The sequence below is a fragment of the Callithrix jacchus genome, chromosome 9 (genome assembly GCF_049354715.1).
Source record: "Callithrix jacchus isolate 240 chromosome 9, calJac240_pri, whole genome shotgun sequence".
NCBI lineage: Eukaryota > Metazoa > Chordata > Mammalia > Primates > Cebidae > Callithrix > Callithrix jacchus.
Window position 1 is genome coordinate 66,290,120 of NC_133510.1, and position 18,103 is coordinate 66,308,222.

At 49.0% G+C, this 18,103-nt stretch overlaps 1 protein-coding gene and 1 long non-coding RNA gene across 4 annotated transcripts; one reads left to right on the plus strand and one right to left on the minus strand.

Moving 5' to 3' along the window:
* The first annotated feature begins 27 nt into the window (after positions 1-27).
* LOC128928565 (uncharacterized) lies at positions 28-9,196 on the plus strand. Its single transcript, XR_008473839.2, has 3 exons — positions 28-178; positions 7,929-8,019; positions 8,832-9,196. It is a non-coding gene; the product is annotated as an uncharacterized LOC128928565 (long non-coding RNA).
* A 4,460-nt stretch (positions 9,197-13,656) lies between these two features.
* On the minus strand, positions 13,657-16,322 carry SLC61A1 (solute carrier family 61 member 1). Of its 3 annotated transcripts, none has more exons than XM_002752520.5 (2): positions 15,805-15,980; positions 13,657-15,242 (listed from the first exon to the last, which is right to left on the minus strand). In XM_002752520.5, exon 2 carries the CDS (start codon positions 15,222-15,224, stop codon positions 13,872-13,874), a length of 1,353 nt encoding a protein of 450 aa, XP_002752566.1. In that variant the 5' UTR covers positions 15,225-15,242; positions 15,805-15,980; the 3' UTR covers positions 13,657-13,871. The 3 variants fall into 3 exon arrangements, with proteins under 3 accessions (XP_002752566.1, XP_017831584.1, XP_078192682.1); XM_017976095.4 differs by lacking the exon at positions 15,805-15,980 and adding an exon at positions 15,590-15,729; XM_078336556.1 differs by lacking the exon at positions 15,805-15,980 and adding an exon at positions 16,034-16,322 and having other exon boundaries at positions 13,663-15,247.
* Positions 16,323-18,103: the final 1,781 nt, after the last annotated feature.

Sequence of the window (18,103 nt, forward strand, 5' to 3'; positions counted from 1 at the left end):
CACCGAGCGCGCGGTACGCTGGGAGTTGTAGTTTACCCGCCGCGCTGCGCGCTCCCGCGGCGCCCTGGAGGTTCCTGCTGCTCTGTGCGTTAAGGCCTCTTGGGGGCGCGGATTTCCCCCTTTTTGCCAGTCTGAGCTCAGGCTCAGTTTCTCAGCTACCCTCGTTTAGTCGCCATCGGTAATGCCAGCCTTTTCCCTCCTCTTTATCTTCAGAGATTAGGCAAGAGTTTACGTTTCCTTTTTTTTTTTTTTTTTTTTTTAAATGGAGTCTCGCTCTGTCGGCCAGGCTGGAGTGCAGTGGCGCGATCTCGGCTCACTGCAACCTCCGCCTCCTTGGTTCAAGCGGATTTTCCTGCCTCAGCCTCCCGAGTAGCTGGGACTACAGGCGCTCTCCACCATGCCCGGCTAATTTTTTATTTTATATTTATAGTAGAGACGGGGGTTTCACCGTGTTGGCCAGGCTGGTCTCGAACTCCTGACCTTGTGATCTGCCTGCCTCAGCCTCCCAAAGTGCTGGGATTACAGGTGTGAGCCACCGCGCCCGACCTGCGTTTAAGTTTCAAAAGAAGAGAAATAACAACAAAAAGAACTTAGCTGGGAACTCAACGCGGTTCGGGTTTCTAGAAAAAAAAGAGTGTAGACCTCTATGAATTTTTTTTCTTTTGACAGGGTCTTGCTCTGACACACAGGCTGGAGTGCAGTGGCAGGATCACAGCTCACTGCAGCCTTGAACTCCCAGGCTTAAGTGATCCTCCCTCCTCGGCCTCCCAAAGTGCTGAGACTACAGGCATGCACCACCATGCCCAACTTCCTACGAAATTTTTTAAAGATAGTTTTCTAGGGGAACTACAATGAATACCCGTGGAGACCTCCGGATCTCTCTCTCTCTGCCTGCCAGCCTTACCCCTTACTCCTTCCACTGATTGTATGAAAAAGATAAGATCTGGTGCTCTTTGATGGGGGATGCGGGTAGTGGGTGGGGTGGGACCTGTGAGTGACAGGAAGGACTAGGGAAATTCATCCCTTGGGATATTTCAGTCTTTAATGGCTTATGTTTCCTAAGTACTAACCACTTCCCCAAACACAGATTTAGCTGTCTCTTTTTCTCTTTCCTTCCTTTACCAAAGAATTCAGCTCAAAACTGGTTATCAGCTTAATGAACCCTACTGGATAACTCATCCTTCTCCATCATTTTAGAGCTCTTTTAGGAGCTGTGAATCTAAGTGGGAAGATTATTTTTGTTAAAAAAAAAAAAAAGAAAGGAAAGAAGGCTGGGTACGGTGGCTCATGCCTGTAATCCCAGCACTTTGGGAGGCTGAGGCAGGTGGATCACTTGAGGCCAGGAGTTCAAGACCAGCCTGGCCAATATGGTGAAACACCGTATCTACTAAAAGCACAAAAATTAGTGGGGCGTGGTGTCGGGGGACCTGTAGTCCCAGCTACTTGGGAGGATTGCTTGAACTTGGGAAGCTGAGGTTGCAGCAAGCTGAGATCCCGCCACTGTACTACAGAGCAAGACTCAGTCTCAAAAAAAAAAAAAAAAAAAAATTATTCAGGCGGGGCGAGGTGGTTCACGCCTGTAATCCCAGCACTTTGGGAGGCCGAGGCGGGTGGATCACGAGGTCAAGAGATCGAGACCATCCTGATCAACATGGTGAAATCCTGTCTCTACTAAGAATACGAAAATTAGCTGGGCATGGTGGCTCACGCCTGTAATCCCAGCTACTCGGGAGGCTGAGGCGGGAGAATTGCTTGAACCCAGGAGGCGGAGGTTGCGGTGATCCGAGATCGCACCATTGCACTCCAGCCTGGGTAACAAGTGCGAAACTCTGTCTCAAAAAAAAAAACCAAAAAACATTATTCATCACAGTACTCAATTCCTCTTGTTTATACCTTAGCTATCAGTGTTAATTTACATGTTGTTTAGCAAGCATCCTAGGACTTTTACTCAATGTATTTTATTATACCTACTTTTTAAAAAATATAGAAATGAAGGCCAGGTGTGCTGGCTCACACCTGTAATCCCAGCACTTTGGGAGGTTTGAGGCGGGCAGATCACCTGAGGTCAGGAGTTTGAGACAAGCCTGGCCAACATAGTGAAACCCTGTCTGTACTAAAAATACAAAAATTAGCGAGGCGTGGTAGTGGGTGTCTGTAATCCCAGCTCCTTGGAAGGCTGAGGCAGGAGAATCGCTTAAACCCAGGAGGCAGCTGGGTGCGGTGGCTCATGCCTATAATCCCAGCACTTTGGGAGGCTGAGGCAGGTGGATCACGAGGTCAAGAGATCGAGACCATCCTGGTCAACATAGTGAAACCCCGTCTCTACTAAAAATACAAAAATTAGCTGGGCATGGTGGCGTGCGCCTGTAGTCCCAGCTACTCGGGAGGCTGAGGCAGGAGAATTGCTTGAACCCAGGAGGTGGAGGTTTCGGTGAGCCGACATTGTGCCATTGCACTCCAGCCTAGGTAACAAGAGCGAAACTCCATCTCAGAAAACAAAACAAAACAAAACAAACCCAGGAGGTGGAGGTTGTAGTGAGCTGAGATCACACCATTGCACTCCAGCCTGGGTGACAAGAGAGAGACTCCGTCTAAAATAATAATAATGATAGGCCTGGCATGGCGGTTCATGCCTGTAATCCCAGCACTTTGGGAGGCCGAGGCGGGTGTATCACAAGGTCACGAGATCCAGACCATCCTGGTCAACATGGTGAAACCCCGTCTCTACTAAAAATACAAAAAAAAAAAAAAAAATTAGCTGGGCATGGTGGCGTGTGCCTGTAATTCCAGCTACTCAGGAGCCTGAGGCAGGAGAATTGCCTGAACCCAGGAGGCAGAGGTCGTGGTGAGCTGAGATTGCGCCATTGTACTCCAGCCTGGGTAACAAGAGCGAAACTCCTTCTCAAAATAATAATAATAATAATAATAATAAATAAAGGCTAGGTACAGTGGATCACACCTGTAATCCCAGCACTTTGGGAGGCTGAGGCCAGTGGATCATGAGGTTGGGAATACCAGATCAACCTGACCCACATGGAGAAACCCCATATCTAGGAAAAATACAAAATTAGCCAGTTATGGTGGCGCAAGCCTATAATCCCAGCTACTCAGGAGGCTGAGGCAGGAGAATCGCTTTAACCTGGGAGGTGGAGGTTGTAGTGAGCCAAGATTGAGCCACTGCACTCCAGCCTGGGTGACATAGTGAAACTCCGTCTCGAAAAAATAAATAAAAATTAAAAAAATTTAAAAAATAAAATAAGAAGCATGTCCTATGTCAAGCACATCATCATATAAAGATATCAGAGATGCATGCATGACTCTTAGAGTCTTCCTGTGGATTTTAATTGTTTTAAGGAAAGAAAAAACTATATAAAAAACAACTTGCAGAAAAGTATGATCCAATTTTTATTAAAATTTTCTTTAAAAAAGACTAGCCAGGCATAGTGGCTCGTGCCTGTAATCTGAGGACTTTGGGAGGCTAAGGCAGGCAGATCACCTCAGGCCAGGAGTTCAAGACCAGCCTGGCCATTGTGCAAAACCCTGTCTCTACTAAAAATATAAAAATTGGCTGGGCGTAGTGGCTCAGGCCTGTAATCCAAGCACTTTGGAGCCCAAGGCGGGCGGATCTCCTGAGGTCGGGAGTTCAAGACCAGCCTGAGCAACATGGTGAAACCCTGTCTTTGAAAGTTAAAATATTTTTAATTTTTTATAAATTAAAAAATATATAAAAATTAACCAGGTGTGGTGGCTTATGCCTGCAATCCCAGCATACTTGGGAGGCTGAGGCACGAGAATTAATTCAACCTGAGAGATGAAAGTTGCAGTGAGCTGGGACCACATGACTGTACTCCAGCCTAAGTGACAGAGTGAGCAGAATGAGACTCTGTCTTAAAAAAAAGACTGGGGGGCCAGGCCTGGTGGCTCACGTCTGTAATCCCAGCACTTTGGGAGGCTGAGGTGGATGGATCATGAGGTCAAGAGATCAAGACCATCTTGGCCAACATAGTGAAACCCTGTGTCTATTAAATACAAAAATTAGCTGAGTGTAGGGGCACACGCCTGTAGTCCTAGCTACTTGGGAGGCTGAGGCAGGAGAATCGCCTGAACCTGGGAGGCTGAGGTTGCAGTGAGCCGAGATCATGCCACTGCACTCCAGCCTGGCACCTGGCGACAAATCAAGACTGCGTGTCAAAAAAAAAAAGAAAAAGACATGAGAATTAATTCAGCCTGGGAGGTGAAAGTTGCTGTGAGCCAAGAACACACCACTGCACTCCAGCCTGAGTGACAGAGTGAGCAGAATGAGACTCTGTCTTAAGAAAAAAAGACTAGGTGGCTGGGCGTGGTGGCTTACACCTGTAATCCTAGCACTTTGGGAGGACAACGCAGGCGGATCACCTGAGGTCAGGAGTTCGAGACCAGCCTGATCAACATGGAGAAACCCCATCTCTACTAAAAATACAAAATTAGACTGGGTGTGGTGGCGTATGCCTATAATCCCAGTTACTGGGGAAACTGAGGCAGGAGAATCACTTGAACCTGGGAGGTGGAGGTTGCAATGAGCCCAGATCAAGCCATTGCATTCCAGCCTGGGCAACAAGAGCGAAACTCCATCTTAAAAAACAAAACAAAACAAAATGACTGATATTAAATCTACTGCTAGTCTATACCCCAAATGTTTAACAGTAGTAATCTCTGATGGGCAAGATTAAGGAAGTCTGTCTTTTTTTACATTTTATATTTCTTCATTCATATATGTATATTTATAGTACAGTTCACTCTTGAACAATACGGGCTTTAACTGCAGAGGTGAACTTATATGAGGATTTTCTTCCACCTCTGCCACTGCCGAGATAACAAGACCAACCCTTCCTCTTCCTCCTCCTCATTCTACTCAACGTGAAGACAATGAGGATAATGATCCACTTCCATTTAATGAGTAGTAAATATATTTTCCTTATGATAGGAGTCCTCCTGATTTTCTTTTCTCTGGGTTTTTTTTTTTTTTTTTAAGACAGAGCTTACTCTTTTTTCCAGGCTGCAGTGCAGTGGCACACATGATCTCAGCACGCTACAACCTCCACCTCCTGGGCTCAAGCAATTTGGCTTTCTCAGTCTCCCAAATAGCTGGGATTACAGGCATCAGCCACCATGCCCAGCTAATTTTTTAATATTTTTTGTAGAGATGGAGTTTTGCCATGTTGGCCAGGCTGGTCTCAAACTCCTGACCTTGAGTGAACCGCTCACCTTGGCCTCCCAAAGTGCTGGGATTACAGGTGTGAGCTACCTTGCCTGGCATATGATTTTAAAAATAATGTTGTTTTCTCTAGCTTACTTTATTGTAAGGATGTAGAATATAATATATATTACAGAATATGTGTTAATCAGCTGTTTATATTATTTATTGGTAAGGCTTTAGGTCAACAGTAGGTTATTAGTAGCTAGGTTGTTGGGGAGTCAAAAGTTATATGCAGCTGGGTACATGGTGGCTCACGCCTATAATCCCAGAACTTTGGGAGGCCGAGGCAGGTGGATCTTGAGGTCAGGAGTTCAAGACCAGCCTGGTCATGATGGTGAAACCCCATCTCTACTAAAAATACAAAAATTAGCTGGGTGTGGTGGTGGGTGCCTGTAATTCCAGCTACTAAGGAGGCTGAAGCAGAGAATTGCTTGAAACCAGGAGGCAGAGGTTGTAGTGAGCTGAGATTGAGCCACTGTATTCCAGCCTGGGTGACAGAGCGAGACTCCATCTCAAAAATAAATAAATAAAATAAAATAAGAATACAAAATAGCCAGGTGTGGTGGTGCATGCCTGTAATTCCAACTACTTGGGAGGCTGAGGCAGGAGAATTGCTTGAACTCGGAGGCAGAGGTTGCAGTGAGCCAAGATCATGCCATTGCACTCCAGCTGGGGTGACAGAGTGAACTCCGTCTCAAAAAAAAAAAAAAAAAGAAAAAAACAAGGCCTAAAGTCGGGCACAGTCACTTCAGGTCAGGAGTTTGAGACCAGCCTGGCAAATTGGCAAAAATACAAAAATACTAAAAATATTACTAAAAATACAAAAATTAGCTGGGCGTGACGGCTCATGCCTGTAATCCCAGCTACTCAGGACGCTGAGGCAGGAGAATCACTTGAACCTGGGAAGCGGAGGTTGCAGTGAGCCAGGATCACACTATTGCACTCCAGCCTGGGTGACAGAGAGAGACTCTGTCTTAGAAAAAAAAAAGTTATACGCAATCACTGGGCATGGTGGCTTGCATCTATAATCCCAACTACTTGGAAAGCAGAGGCAGGAGGATCACTTGAGGCCAGGAGTTTGAGACCAACCTAGGCAATATAGCAAGAATCCATCTTTATAAAATGTTTAAGAATTAGCTAGGTATGTTTGCTCCAATGCCTGTCGTCACAGCTATACTCAGGAGGCTGAAGTGGGAGAACTGCTTGAGCCCAGGAGTTTAAGACTGCCATGACCTATGATCTTGCCATTGGGCTTCAGTTTGAGCAACAGAATGAGACTCATCGATAAAAAAAAATTAAAGTGGCTGGATGAGGTGGCTCCCACCTGTAATCCCAGCACTTTAGGAGGCCGAGGCAGGTAGATCACCTGAGGCCAGGAGCCTAACCAATATGGTGAAACCCCATCTCTTCTAAAAATATAATAATTTTGCTGGGTGTGGTGGCGTGCATCTGTAGTTCCAGTTACTCAGGAAGATGAAGCAGAAGAATTGCCTGAACCCAGGGGGTGGAGGTTGTAGTGAGCTGAGATCACACCATTGCACTCCAGCCTTAGTGACAGAGTGAGACTCTGTCTTTTTTTTGAGACGGAGTTTCACTCTTGTTACCCAGGCTGGAGTGCAATGGCGTGATGTTGGCTCACCGCAACCTCCACCTCCTGGGTTCAAGCAATTCTCCTGCCTCAGCCTCCCGAGTAGCTGGGACTACAGGTGCGCGTCACCATGCCCAGCTAATTTTTGTATTTTTAGTAGAGACGGGGTTTCACCATGTTGACCAGAATGGTCTCGATCTCTTGACCTCGTGATCCACCCGCCTCGGCCTCCCAAAGTGCTGGGATTACAGGCATGAGCCACCGCGCCCGGCCGTGACTCTGTCTTAAAAAATAAATAAAAATTTAAAAATTAAAGTAAGTTTAAAGAATTATCTTCAGGCCAGGACAGTGGCTCACACCTGTAATCCCAACACTTTGGGAGTCTAAGGTGAGAGGACTGCTTGAGCTCAGGGGTTCGAGACTAGCCTGGGCCACGTAATAAGACAGTCTTCCCTATAAACCAATAAAGAAAATTAGGTAGGTGTGGTGATGTGCACCTGTAGTCACAACCACTCAGAAGTGGGAGGACCACTTGAGCCCAGAATGTCAAGGTTGCAGTGAACTGTGATTGTGCCACTGCACTCTAGCCTGGGCAACCTAGTAAGACCTTGTCTTAAAAGAAAAGAAAAGAGGCCAGGCTGGGTGGCTCATGCCTGTAATCTTAGCACTTTGGGAGGCCGAGGCAGGCAGATCACCTGAGGTTAGGAGTTCGAGACCAGCCTGACCAAGATGGTGAAACCCTGTCTCTACTAAAAAAATTACAAAAATTAGCCAAGCATGGTGGTGGGTGCCTGTAATCCCAGCTACTCAGGAGGCTGAGGCAGGAGAATTGCTTAACCTGGGAGGCAGAGGTGGCAGTGAGTTGAGATTGCACCACTGCACTCCAGCCTGGGTGACAGAGAGACTCTGTATCAAAAAAAGGAATGTTTTTTGGAGGCAGCAACAGAGGTTAAAAAAAAAAAAAAGCCAGGTATGGTGGTGTTCAAATAGTCCTAGGTACTCTTGAGGCTGAGGTGGAGGTGGGAGGATTGTTTGAGCTCAGGAGTTGGAGACCAGACTGGGTAACATAGCAAGATTCAGTCTCTTTTTTTTTCTTTTTAACAGGTGATTACTATTAAAGCAAGATTCAGTCTCAAGAAAAAGCTGGACATGGTGGTGGCTAACTCCTGTAATCTCAGAACTTTGGGAGGCCAACGTGGGTGGATCACTTGAGATCAGGCGTTCGAGACCAGCCTGGTCAACATGGTGAAATCCCGTGTCTACTAAAGATATAAAACTTAGCTGGGCATGGTGGCACGTGCCTGTAGTCCCAGCTACAGGGGAGGCAGAGGCGGGAGAATTGCTTGAATCTGAGATGTTGAGGCTGCAGTGAGCCAAAATTGTGCCACTGCACTCCAGCCTGGGAGACAGAGGGAGGCCCTGTCTCAAAAAAAAAAAAAACAAAAACGTCATGCACAGATTTTGAACTGCACCAGGGGTCAGTGGCTTGCTGTTGTTCAAGGGTCAACTGTATATTTATATAGCAATATAAATATATGTATTTTAATATGCTACTATAACATAATTAGCACATACTGATTTTCACATACATATATTAAATGTGCATTTCTGTATTTACATTTGACCATTTTACAATGAGGTCATACAACTTTATGAAAAAAAAGTTAATGTGAGGTATTTTTATATCAGATCTGATCCCAAGCATGACATATTTGTTTGTGCTACATTTCTATTCTGTGGTTCTATGGGGAGGTGATGGCAGAAAATAATAAAAAGGACAGGGAAAACCTCAGGATTGGGGTTAGGGGAAGAGCAATGAGGAGTGGACTTAGACTCAGCTGACCATTAGCTGGGAACAGCCCACTCCCCTCCCACGGCAGGGACTGAATTTCCAGGAAGAGGTCATCCTCCAGGCCTCAGAACCCTGTACTATCTTCCTGCCCCAGGCCTCCTGCTTCCTCGTCCATTGGCTTCTGGGTCCTTGGGATGTTTCTCTTCTCTCCTCAGGATCACTTAAAAGCTCCAGATCAAATAATCATGTTTCCAGCTGGATGGAAATTCAGAAAATCAGGAGCCTCTTAGTGAAAGATGGTGGCGTGTATCCAGTCTAACCCCAAGATGACCTTCCCACTAGAGGAAGAGGAAATGAGTTCAAGTGGAACACGCTGACACCCAGCTCAGATGCTCACATACCCCAGAGTAGAAGCCTTCTCAAATAGCTCGATATGTCCATCTGGGCCAGCACCGAGGATGAACACTGCTGGGAATCCCCCAGTCACTGGGATGCATTGGAAAGTTCTATACCCCATTACAGCCCTCTCCACTCATTCCCACACTCAAATCCAGATAGGCTCAGCTGGATTGGAGAAGTTAAAAAATAAAATATAAAAGCAAACACTTATGTAGTGCTTATGCTGTGGGCCAAATACTGTTCTAAGCACTTAAGTATAATGATGCATTTCATCCTCACCAGAAACCTTAGGGGTTGAAACTATACTATCCTCCCCATTTCACAGACGAGGAAACTGAGGCACAGAGTTGTGGAGCCAGATTTGAACCAGGGAGTTGGGCTCTGGATCTACATTCTTTTCTTTTCTTTTTTTTTGAGATGGAGTTTCACTCTTGTCGCCCAGGCTGGAGTGCAATGGTACCATGTTGGCTCACTGTAACCTGGGACTCCTGGGTTCAAGCAATTTTCCTGCCTCAGCCTCCCAAGTAGCTGGGATTATAGGAATGTGCCACCAAATCCAGCTAATTTTTGTATTATTAGTAGAGACAGGGTTTCACCATGTTGGCCAGGCTGGTCTTGAATTCCTGACTTCAGGTGATCCACCCACCGTGGCCTCCCAAAGTGCTGGGATTACAGGCGTGAGCCACCGCGCCTGGCCTTGGATCCACATTCTTTTTTTTTTTTGAGACGGAGTTTCGCTCTTGTTACCCAGGCTGGAGTGCAATGGCGCAATCTCGGCTCACCGCAACCTCTGCCTCCTGGGTTCAGCCAATTCTCCTGCCTCAGCCTCCTGAGTAGCTGGGATTACAGGCACGCACCACCACGCCCAGCTAAGTTTTTGTATTTTTAGTAGAGACGGGGTTTCACCATGTTGACCAGGATGGTCTGGATCTCTTGACCTCATGATCCACCCGCCTCAGCCTCCCAGAGTGCTGGGATTACAGGCGTGAGCCGCCACGCCCGGCCGGATCCACATTCTTAATCACTTCCCTATGGGGCTTCTCAGTGGAGCATCAGGGACAGCATTATGCAGGGAGTGTGCACCTGCTGAACCAATCCCTCATTTGAATCCTATGGATAGCTACCCCTAAGTAGATCAGACAGCCAAATGCTCCCACTCTCTTGCTGTTCTCCAGGGACAGAGCTTGGGATGGGGAAGCAGGGTTGGAGGCTAAAAAACAGGTAAGTGAAGGCCCATGGGACAGAGGCAGCATGTGTTCATAGAGGGGGCACTGGGTTGGCAATAAGAAACAAGACTTCGTTTTATCACTACTCACTTGCTACACGCCCTTAGGCAAGTTAATTGCTTCCTTTAAGTGGATTTTCCTCTTGGGTAAAAAAATAAAATAAAATTCACCAGTACCTAGAAATAAAACACATGGTATATAGCAGGTGCTCAATAAAAAATGTTTAAGGTCTGTCCAGGCACGGTGGCTCATGCCTGTAATCCAAGCTCTTTGGGAGGCCAAGGCGGGCAGATCACAAGGTCAAGAGTTCAAGACCAACCTGGTCAAGGTGGTGAAACCCCGTCTCTACTAAAAACACAAAAATTAGGCGTGGTGGTAGGCGCTTGTAATCCCAGCTACTCAGGAGGCTGAGGCAAACAACTGCTTGAAACCTGGAGGCAGTGGTTGCAGTGAGCAGACATTTCACCACTGCACTCCAGCCTGGGCGACAGAGAGAGACTCCATCTCAAAAAAACAAAAAAGTTTAAGGCCAAATGGACGATCTCGAAGATGCCTTCCAGCTCTTAACACGTGTGAGTCTGACAGGAAAGAACTCTCTCCACTCTATTAGCTACTAGCCCCTTTGAAACAAGCTCACCAGGGACAAAGCTAAAGGAATCTCAGTTTGTCTCCCCTACCCCTCTATTTCCATATCACTTAGGAATGTGAGGGCCCCTAAATAATTACTGTCAGGCCAAGTGTGGTGGCTCACACCTGTAATCCCAGCACTTTGGGAGGCCAAGAAGGGAGGATTGCTTGAACCCAGGAGTTTCAGACCAGCTTGGGTAACATAGTGAGACCCTTATCTCTACAAAAAAAAAATTAGCTGGGTATGGTGGTGCTGCCTGTAGTCCCTGCTATTCGGGAGGCAAAGGTGGGAGGATCGCTTGAGCCCAGGAGGTCAAGGCTGCAGTGAGCTGTGATCATGCCACTACACTCTGGCCTAGATGACTATAAAGTATATCTAGGTCTAGCCCAACAGGGCAGAAAGAGGAAGTGGAGTTAATGCAAGACTTTATCTTTAGTCTTGGGATGACAGGTGGCGGGGTAGGGAAGTAAAAGATAGCTTTTTGGCCTTCAGTCCTGGAGAGCTGCAAGCCCCGCAGACTCACAGGTGTTGGTCCCTAGAGAGACCCACTCTGTTGGGCTGAGTATAAAAAGAAATAAAATATCAAAAAGATACCTTTTCTTTTTTTTTTGTTTTTGAAACTGGGTCTCACTCTGTTGCCCTGGCTGGAGTGCAGTGGCATGGCTCAATCATTACTCCCTGCAGCCTCAATCTCCCAGGCTCAACTGATACTCCCCGCCTCAGCCTCCCAAAGTGGCTTGGACTACGGGTACACACCACTACACACAGCTAATTTTTGTATTTTTTTTTTTTTTGAGACAGAGTTTCACTGTTGTTACCCAGACTGGAGTGCACTGGTACGATCTCGGCTCACCGCAACCTCCGCCTCCTGGGTTCAAGCAATTCTCCTGCCTCAGCCTCCCGAGTAGCTGGGACTACAGGCATGCACCACCATGCCCAGCTAATTTTTGTATTTTTAGTAGAGATGGGGTTTCACCTTGTTGACCAGAATGGTCTCGATCTCTTGACCTTGTGATCCACCCACCTGGGCCTCCCAAAGTGCTGGGATTATAGGCGTGAGCCACCGCGCCCAGCATGTATTTTTTTTTTAGAGATGGGGTTTTGCCATGTTGCCCAGGCTGGTCTCAAACTCCTGGGCTCAAGAGATCTGCCTGCCTTTCCTTCTCAAAGTGCTGGGATTACAGGTGTAAGCCACCACATCCAGCTGATACCTGTTTTTCTTACTTAACCTCTATTCCCTGAGCCTGGGTGGGGGAACATGTTTTTTCTGGTCTTAGTAGGGATCTGAGACCACCACCTATTTCCTCCCCTTGGCCTCACCCTGCAGAAGCCCGTCCACCCTGCGTTCCACCAGCACCTGCTGATGCTATCTTTCCACACAGGTTGGGACCTGCAGGTCTTAAAACATCCTGCATCTTCCTGTCTGAGAAATAGTCTGAGACCCAAGGAAAGGTCTTCAACCCCTTTCCAGAAGGGGTAGGTGTCCCCTATGCCCATCTCAAGCGAATTCCAGGATACACCCTTGAGACTACCTTCCTTCTCTCCCCACCCTACTTAAAGCTGGCTGTGCTTCCCCTGAGAAGCCCAGGTTTTGGTGGGAGGAGGAAAGGCAGATACAATCAGGGGCGAGGCAGGGAGGGACCCACAGAACTGGCTTACTAGTACTGTTTCCTGCCCTGATGGCTCCCTCACCCTCATTCAGGCTGGGTGGGGGAAGAGTCAGGTACAGACAAGATGTCCTAGTCCCTCAGCCTTGCACCACTCCCCCCAGCAGCCTTTCACTTCGGTTCCACACAGGGATACAGGATCTGGTAGACCCAGATGATGCTGGACAAATGGTGCATTTGTAGCCATAGAAGCAAAGGGCAGGCTGCAGGCCTATGCTGAGCTGCAAGCTTACTTTGGTAGGAAAAGCCTGGCTTTGCCCAAGGGGTGATCACAGCAGCAGCCCACAAGCCCCTGGAATCTTTCCTCAGTGGCCTGGCATATTGGGCATCTACTCCATGTGCTCCTGAGATCATCTTACCCTGGATGTGGAGCAAGGGTTTTGCTTGACAACTGGGGAGAGTGCCTGTCCCCCAGCAGAGGAATGTGAAGGACCTAGGAGCCTCAGGCCCTTCCCAAACAGTTCTGCTGACAGCAATTCCATAGTTCTCAGTTTGAGCTAGAGACAATCTTGGAGAAGTTAGAAATAGAAACCTTTTGCTGATAATCCCACCTCAAAACCTTTAGCTGGCCCAGGTATGGTGGCCCATGCCTGTAATCCCAACACTTTGGGAGGCTGAGGCAAGTGGATCACCTGAAGTCAGGAGTTTGAGACCAGACTGATCAACATGGTGAAACTCCATCCCTACTAAAAATACAAAAATCAGCCAGGTGTGGTGGTGCATGCCTGTAATCCCACCTACTCAGGGGGCTGAGACAGGAGAATCACTTGAACCTGGGAGGTGGAGGTTGTGGTGACCTGAGCTTGCACCATTGCACTCCAGTCTGGGCAGCAACAAGAGTGCAACTCCATCTCAAAAAACAAAACAAAAAACAAAAAGTACCTGGGTGTGGTAGCAGGCACCTGTAATCCCAGCTAGTCAGGAGGCTGATGCAGGAGAATCACCTGAACCCAGGAGACAGAGGTTGCAGTGAGCCAAGATCACACCATTGCACTCCAGCCTGGGTGACAGAGTGAGACTCCATCTCAAAAAACAAAAAACAAAACAAAACCTCTAGCTGCCCACTCACCAGAAACTACTGAGAAGGCTACAGGTAAGGATGAGTAAATCAAATCAAAGATCATTGAAAAGTATTTATTTTCTAAATGGGAGTAGCACAGAGGCAACTTTTGGCACCTTCTTTCCAGTCCATCACCCCCATCATGTCCTCCCAAACACAAAGCAGTGGCAGGAGAAGCCACAGGACAGTCACGAAGTCAGTCACAGAGAGATCTGTACAATCCTGGATAGTTGGGATTCAAGAGTCTGTCCTAGCTATCTTGTCTTGGAGTGGGGTTACAACTCAGGGGCATAGGGCTCCTCAGCAGGTGAGGGTGCCCGAAGCTCAGCATCATGCCTTACCACAGTGAAGAGTCCCACCACTGCCAGCAGAGCCATCACCATGATGGCAGAGCAAATGCTGAACATGTTCCGAGTGCCTGTTTTTCTATCACTGTCATGGAGGACAAGGAGCCCTAGGCAAGCCAGTAAGTGCAGAGGTACCCGGAACCAGTTGAGTACACCGGCCTGCTCTGTCTCAGGGATCACCTTTCTCCGTAGGAAGCTCATGCTGGGAAAGTATAGTCCACAGGCCAACTCAATGAGTAGAAAGGCTATGAAGGACTCCACTGGACTCTCCTGGCCTGGGCTGGTAGAGAAAGTCAACATGAAGAGGGAGAAGACAACGATGAGCACAGCAAGGGAGAGCAGGTGCATGGGCTGAAGGTGATACCTCTTGGAGGTGGCAATACGATACAGGGAAGAGCCAAGCAGGCTGGCTGCCATGAAGCTGGAGAAGACAATGCCCAGAGGGGCCCCGTGTGGGTCCAGCACAGGTGTCCAGAGGAAGACAAATATGAAGATGACACTCTCAAATAGAGCTTGTATGGTGCCCAACAGCAGCACGCGGCGGTCCGACAGGAGGCAGTGCAGGCCTCCAGCACAGGTCTTTGAGAAGGCACGCTGCCGGTCATAGTTCTCCTCCCAGTTTCGAAGGGCCAAGGCCCCTGCCAGAGCCAGGAGAGGGATGGCAGCCACAAAGGGTGCTACAGGCCCCAGCCCTATCCAGCTGGCTACAGCCTCGGCTGCCACACCTGCCACTACAGCCAGCACATGATTCCAGAAAGCAGCTCGAGCAAAGGTAGCTGGGATCCACTCGGCAGGGAAGTCATGCCGTTCCACATGCTCATGGATGTACCAGGCCTCGAAGGCTGAAAAGAGCAGGGCTGTGGACAGCCCACCAAGCGCTCGGCCCACTAGCAGCACAAAGTAGTCTTGAGAGAGTTTGGTTAAGCAGCATAGTGAGTAAGTGAGGGAGAAGAGGACACAAGAATTCTTGCGACCCAGCCGATCCACAAGGGAGGAGGCCACTAGGCCAAAGAGGACTGTGGAGGCAAGGCCACAGACATAGAGAATGGCAATTTGACCTTCCAGGAAGTAGTAATGCTGGTAGAGTTTATAGAGGTAGGGGGCCTGGAGCCAGTCAGCTGCCAGGGCCAGGAAGTAGACCTGATAGAAGTCCAGTTGAAACCGAAGGAAGGAGGGATTGCTGCAGGCCCTTCCTGGGGGCTTAGCCCGGCATCTTGACAGTTCCAGCCCCAAGCAGGAGGCCAGGAGGCCTACAAAAGCAAGGTAGGCAGTCACCAGCATGGTGGGCCCCCGGACGACCTGGGGAGAGAGGTGGGGGTCAGAGTCATATCCATCATTCAGGCAGCACGGTCAAGGGGCTGACTGTCTTAAGCAGAAGGCAGCTCCACCCAACCCCGCTGCCAACTCCACTCCCCAAGATCTCAGACCGGAGGGACCAGTTGGGTGGGTGGGAGGAGTGGCCCCGCCAGAGCTGTCTCCTAGGACACTGTGGAGCAGGGAGGGGCAAGAGGGCAGGGGAGAGGACTGAGCACTTACCACATCCTTGCCTATAAAGAGGGAGTCCCTTCCAATAATCCCGCTCCCACAAATTCTAAAGGGGCTACAGCCCTTTCCCACAGGAGCTCCCACATACGTCCTTCTATTACCTCCCATCCTCGCTGGGGAGCCCCTTTTTGCCCTCAGTGTCTCATCCTCTATGCCGGGCATCCCTTCCACCCGCGCGGGCCTCTCGAGTTGCTTCAGGGTCATGCGTGTGCACCTCAGATTCCCAGTCCTCCAGGTCACTGGCAACCCCCTGCGCCCCCTAGCCCCTGCTCAGCGCTGCCACACCCGCTTGCGCCTCGCCCAGACTCCGTCTCACCTGCCGCCCCGGTCTGCGGGGACGCCCGGACACGTCCGGCTCCAGGCCGCCCGGCCACCCTCCCCGCTCTGGCTCCGGCTCCGGCTCGGGTTCCAGCAGCGCTCCCGCCCCTCACAGCCTGCTTCCGGGAGCCGGGCAGGCCTCTGGCCACCGCCATGATTGCTTCGTCACGTGACGAGGGCACTGCGCCAAAACCCCGCCCCGTCCCGCCTTCTTTTCCCTTCCCCGGCGCGGAACTACAGACGCCTGGGGTGGGTGGGGAAGGGGCGACCAGAGGTGGCTGCAGTTGCTCCTCCTGGTCTGGCCTCGCTCGCTGCCCTCCCGTGACACCGCCCCTCTGGCTCTTGGATGCATGCCTGCGGGGCCACCCCGAAATAAAGGACCATTTTCTTTTCTTCCGTGCCGTGCTGGGGAAAGATGCCCGCAGTCCGGTAGAGCCAAGGGCTGGAGCTTGCTAAGGAACAGCACCGCTGCCCGAAGCCGAGATGGTCTCCTCGGTTTGCCTCCTCTCCCACTGTAGTGATCTCTATGCAGAAGTTAGTATGGTCCAGCCTCCTGAGGGAGGCGGTGTGGTGTAAAAAACTTGGACTCGGGCTGCAGACAGACTAAGGCGCAATCCTGCCCCTGTCAGTTACCAGCTGTGTGGCCTTGGGCAAGCCGCATAACTTCCCGGTGTCCCAGTTTCTTTGAAGTCACAGGAGAGCAATGCCCAAATAAAGAAGGCTAAAGTTCAGTGGCAGCATAGGGTTAACAACTTCAGCCCTGGAGCTTAACTCCCTACCTTCTGCCACTTACAAGCTGTTTTACCTTGGAAAAGCTATTTAACCTCTCTACAGCTTCCATATTATCTCAAGAGTCTCCAATGACTTCCCATCTCACTAAGGGTAAAAGCCGAAATCTTTATAATGGCCTACATGCCCCCCTGTCCTCTGACCCTCTGCCACTCATCTGACTTCATCCCCTACTAATCTCCCTCCTCCTCTGTCTATATGGCTACCACCAGGGCCTCTGCACACTGTTCTCTGTACAGTTCTCCAAGATATCCACGTGGTTCCCCCACTCACCTCCTCCAGTTCTCTGTTCAAATGTCACCTGATCTTGGCTGGGCCTGGTGGCTCATGCCTGTAATCCCAGTACTTTGGGAGGCTGAGGTGGGTGGAACCACGTTATAGAGGTAGGGGGCATGGGCCAGGCTTGAGATCATCCTGACCAACATGGTGAATGAAACCTCCTCTCTATTACAAAATAGAAAAATTAGCCAGGCATGGTGGTGGGCACCTGTAATCCCACGTACTTGGGAGGCTGAGGCAAGAGAACTGCTTGAACCTTGGAGGAGGAGGTTGCAGTGAGCTGAGATCATGCCACTGCACTCGAGCCTAGGTGACGGAGCGAGTCTCTGTCTCACAAAAAAACTTAAAAAATGAAAAAGTTACCTGATCAGAGAGGCTTTCCTTGGCCCTCCTGGTTAAAATAGCAACGCCACCACTTCCAGGACAGCAATCTATCTACTTCCCTTCCAATTCTCTATTCTCCTCTGCTGCTTTTGCTCTACGGTACACTATGTATTTTCCTTGTTTATTTACTTACTATTACTGCCAGGTGCAGTGGCTCACACCTGTAATCTCAGTACTTTGGGAGGCTGAGGTGGGCTAATCACTTGAGACCAGGAATTTAAGACCAGCCTGGCAAACACGGCAAAACCCTCTCTCTACTAAAAACACAATTAGCTGGGTGTGGTGGCAGACACCTGTAATCCCAGCTACTCAGGAGGCTGACGCAGGAGAATCACTTGAACCTGTGAGGCAGAGGTTGCAGTGAGCTGAGACTCCATCCAAAACAAACAAACAAACAAAAAATTAGCTGGGCCTGGTGGTGCGTGCCTGTAATCCCAGCTACTCGGGAGGCTGAGGCATGCGAATTGCTTGAACCTGGGAGGCGGAGGCTGTAGTGAGCCAAGATTGCACCACTGCACTCTAGTCTGGGTGTTAGAGCAAGACTTTGACTCTAAGTAAGTAAGTAAATAAATAAATAAATATTTACTGTCTATTTTCCCTACAGACTTTTATCTATTTTATTCACCTGTATTCCCAATACTTAAAACCGTCATTGATATGTATTAATAATAAATATTCCATAAATATTCTATGAATAGAGGCCAGGCGCAGTGGCTTATGCCTGTAATCCCAACACTTTGGGAGGCCAAAGGCAGGTGGATCACCATGTCAGGAGTTCGAGACCAGCCTGGCCAATATGGTGAAAACCCATCTCTACTAAAAATACAAAAATTACCCAGTTGTGC

Excerpts from the sequence above, each read along its gene's own strand:
- SLC61A1 (XM_002752520.5), bottom strand. The coding sequence starts at position 15,224 with ATGCTGGTGACTGCCTACCTTGCTTTTGTAGGCCTCCTGGCCTCCTGC.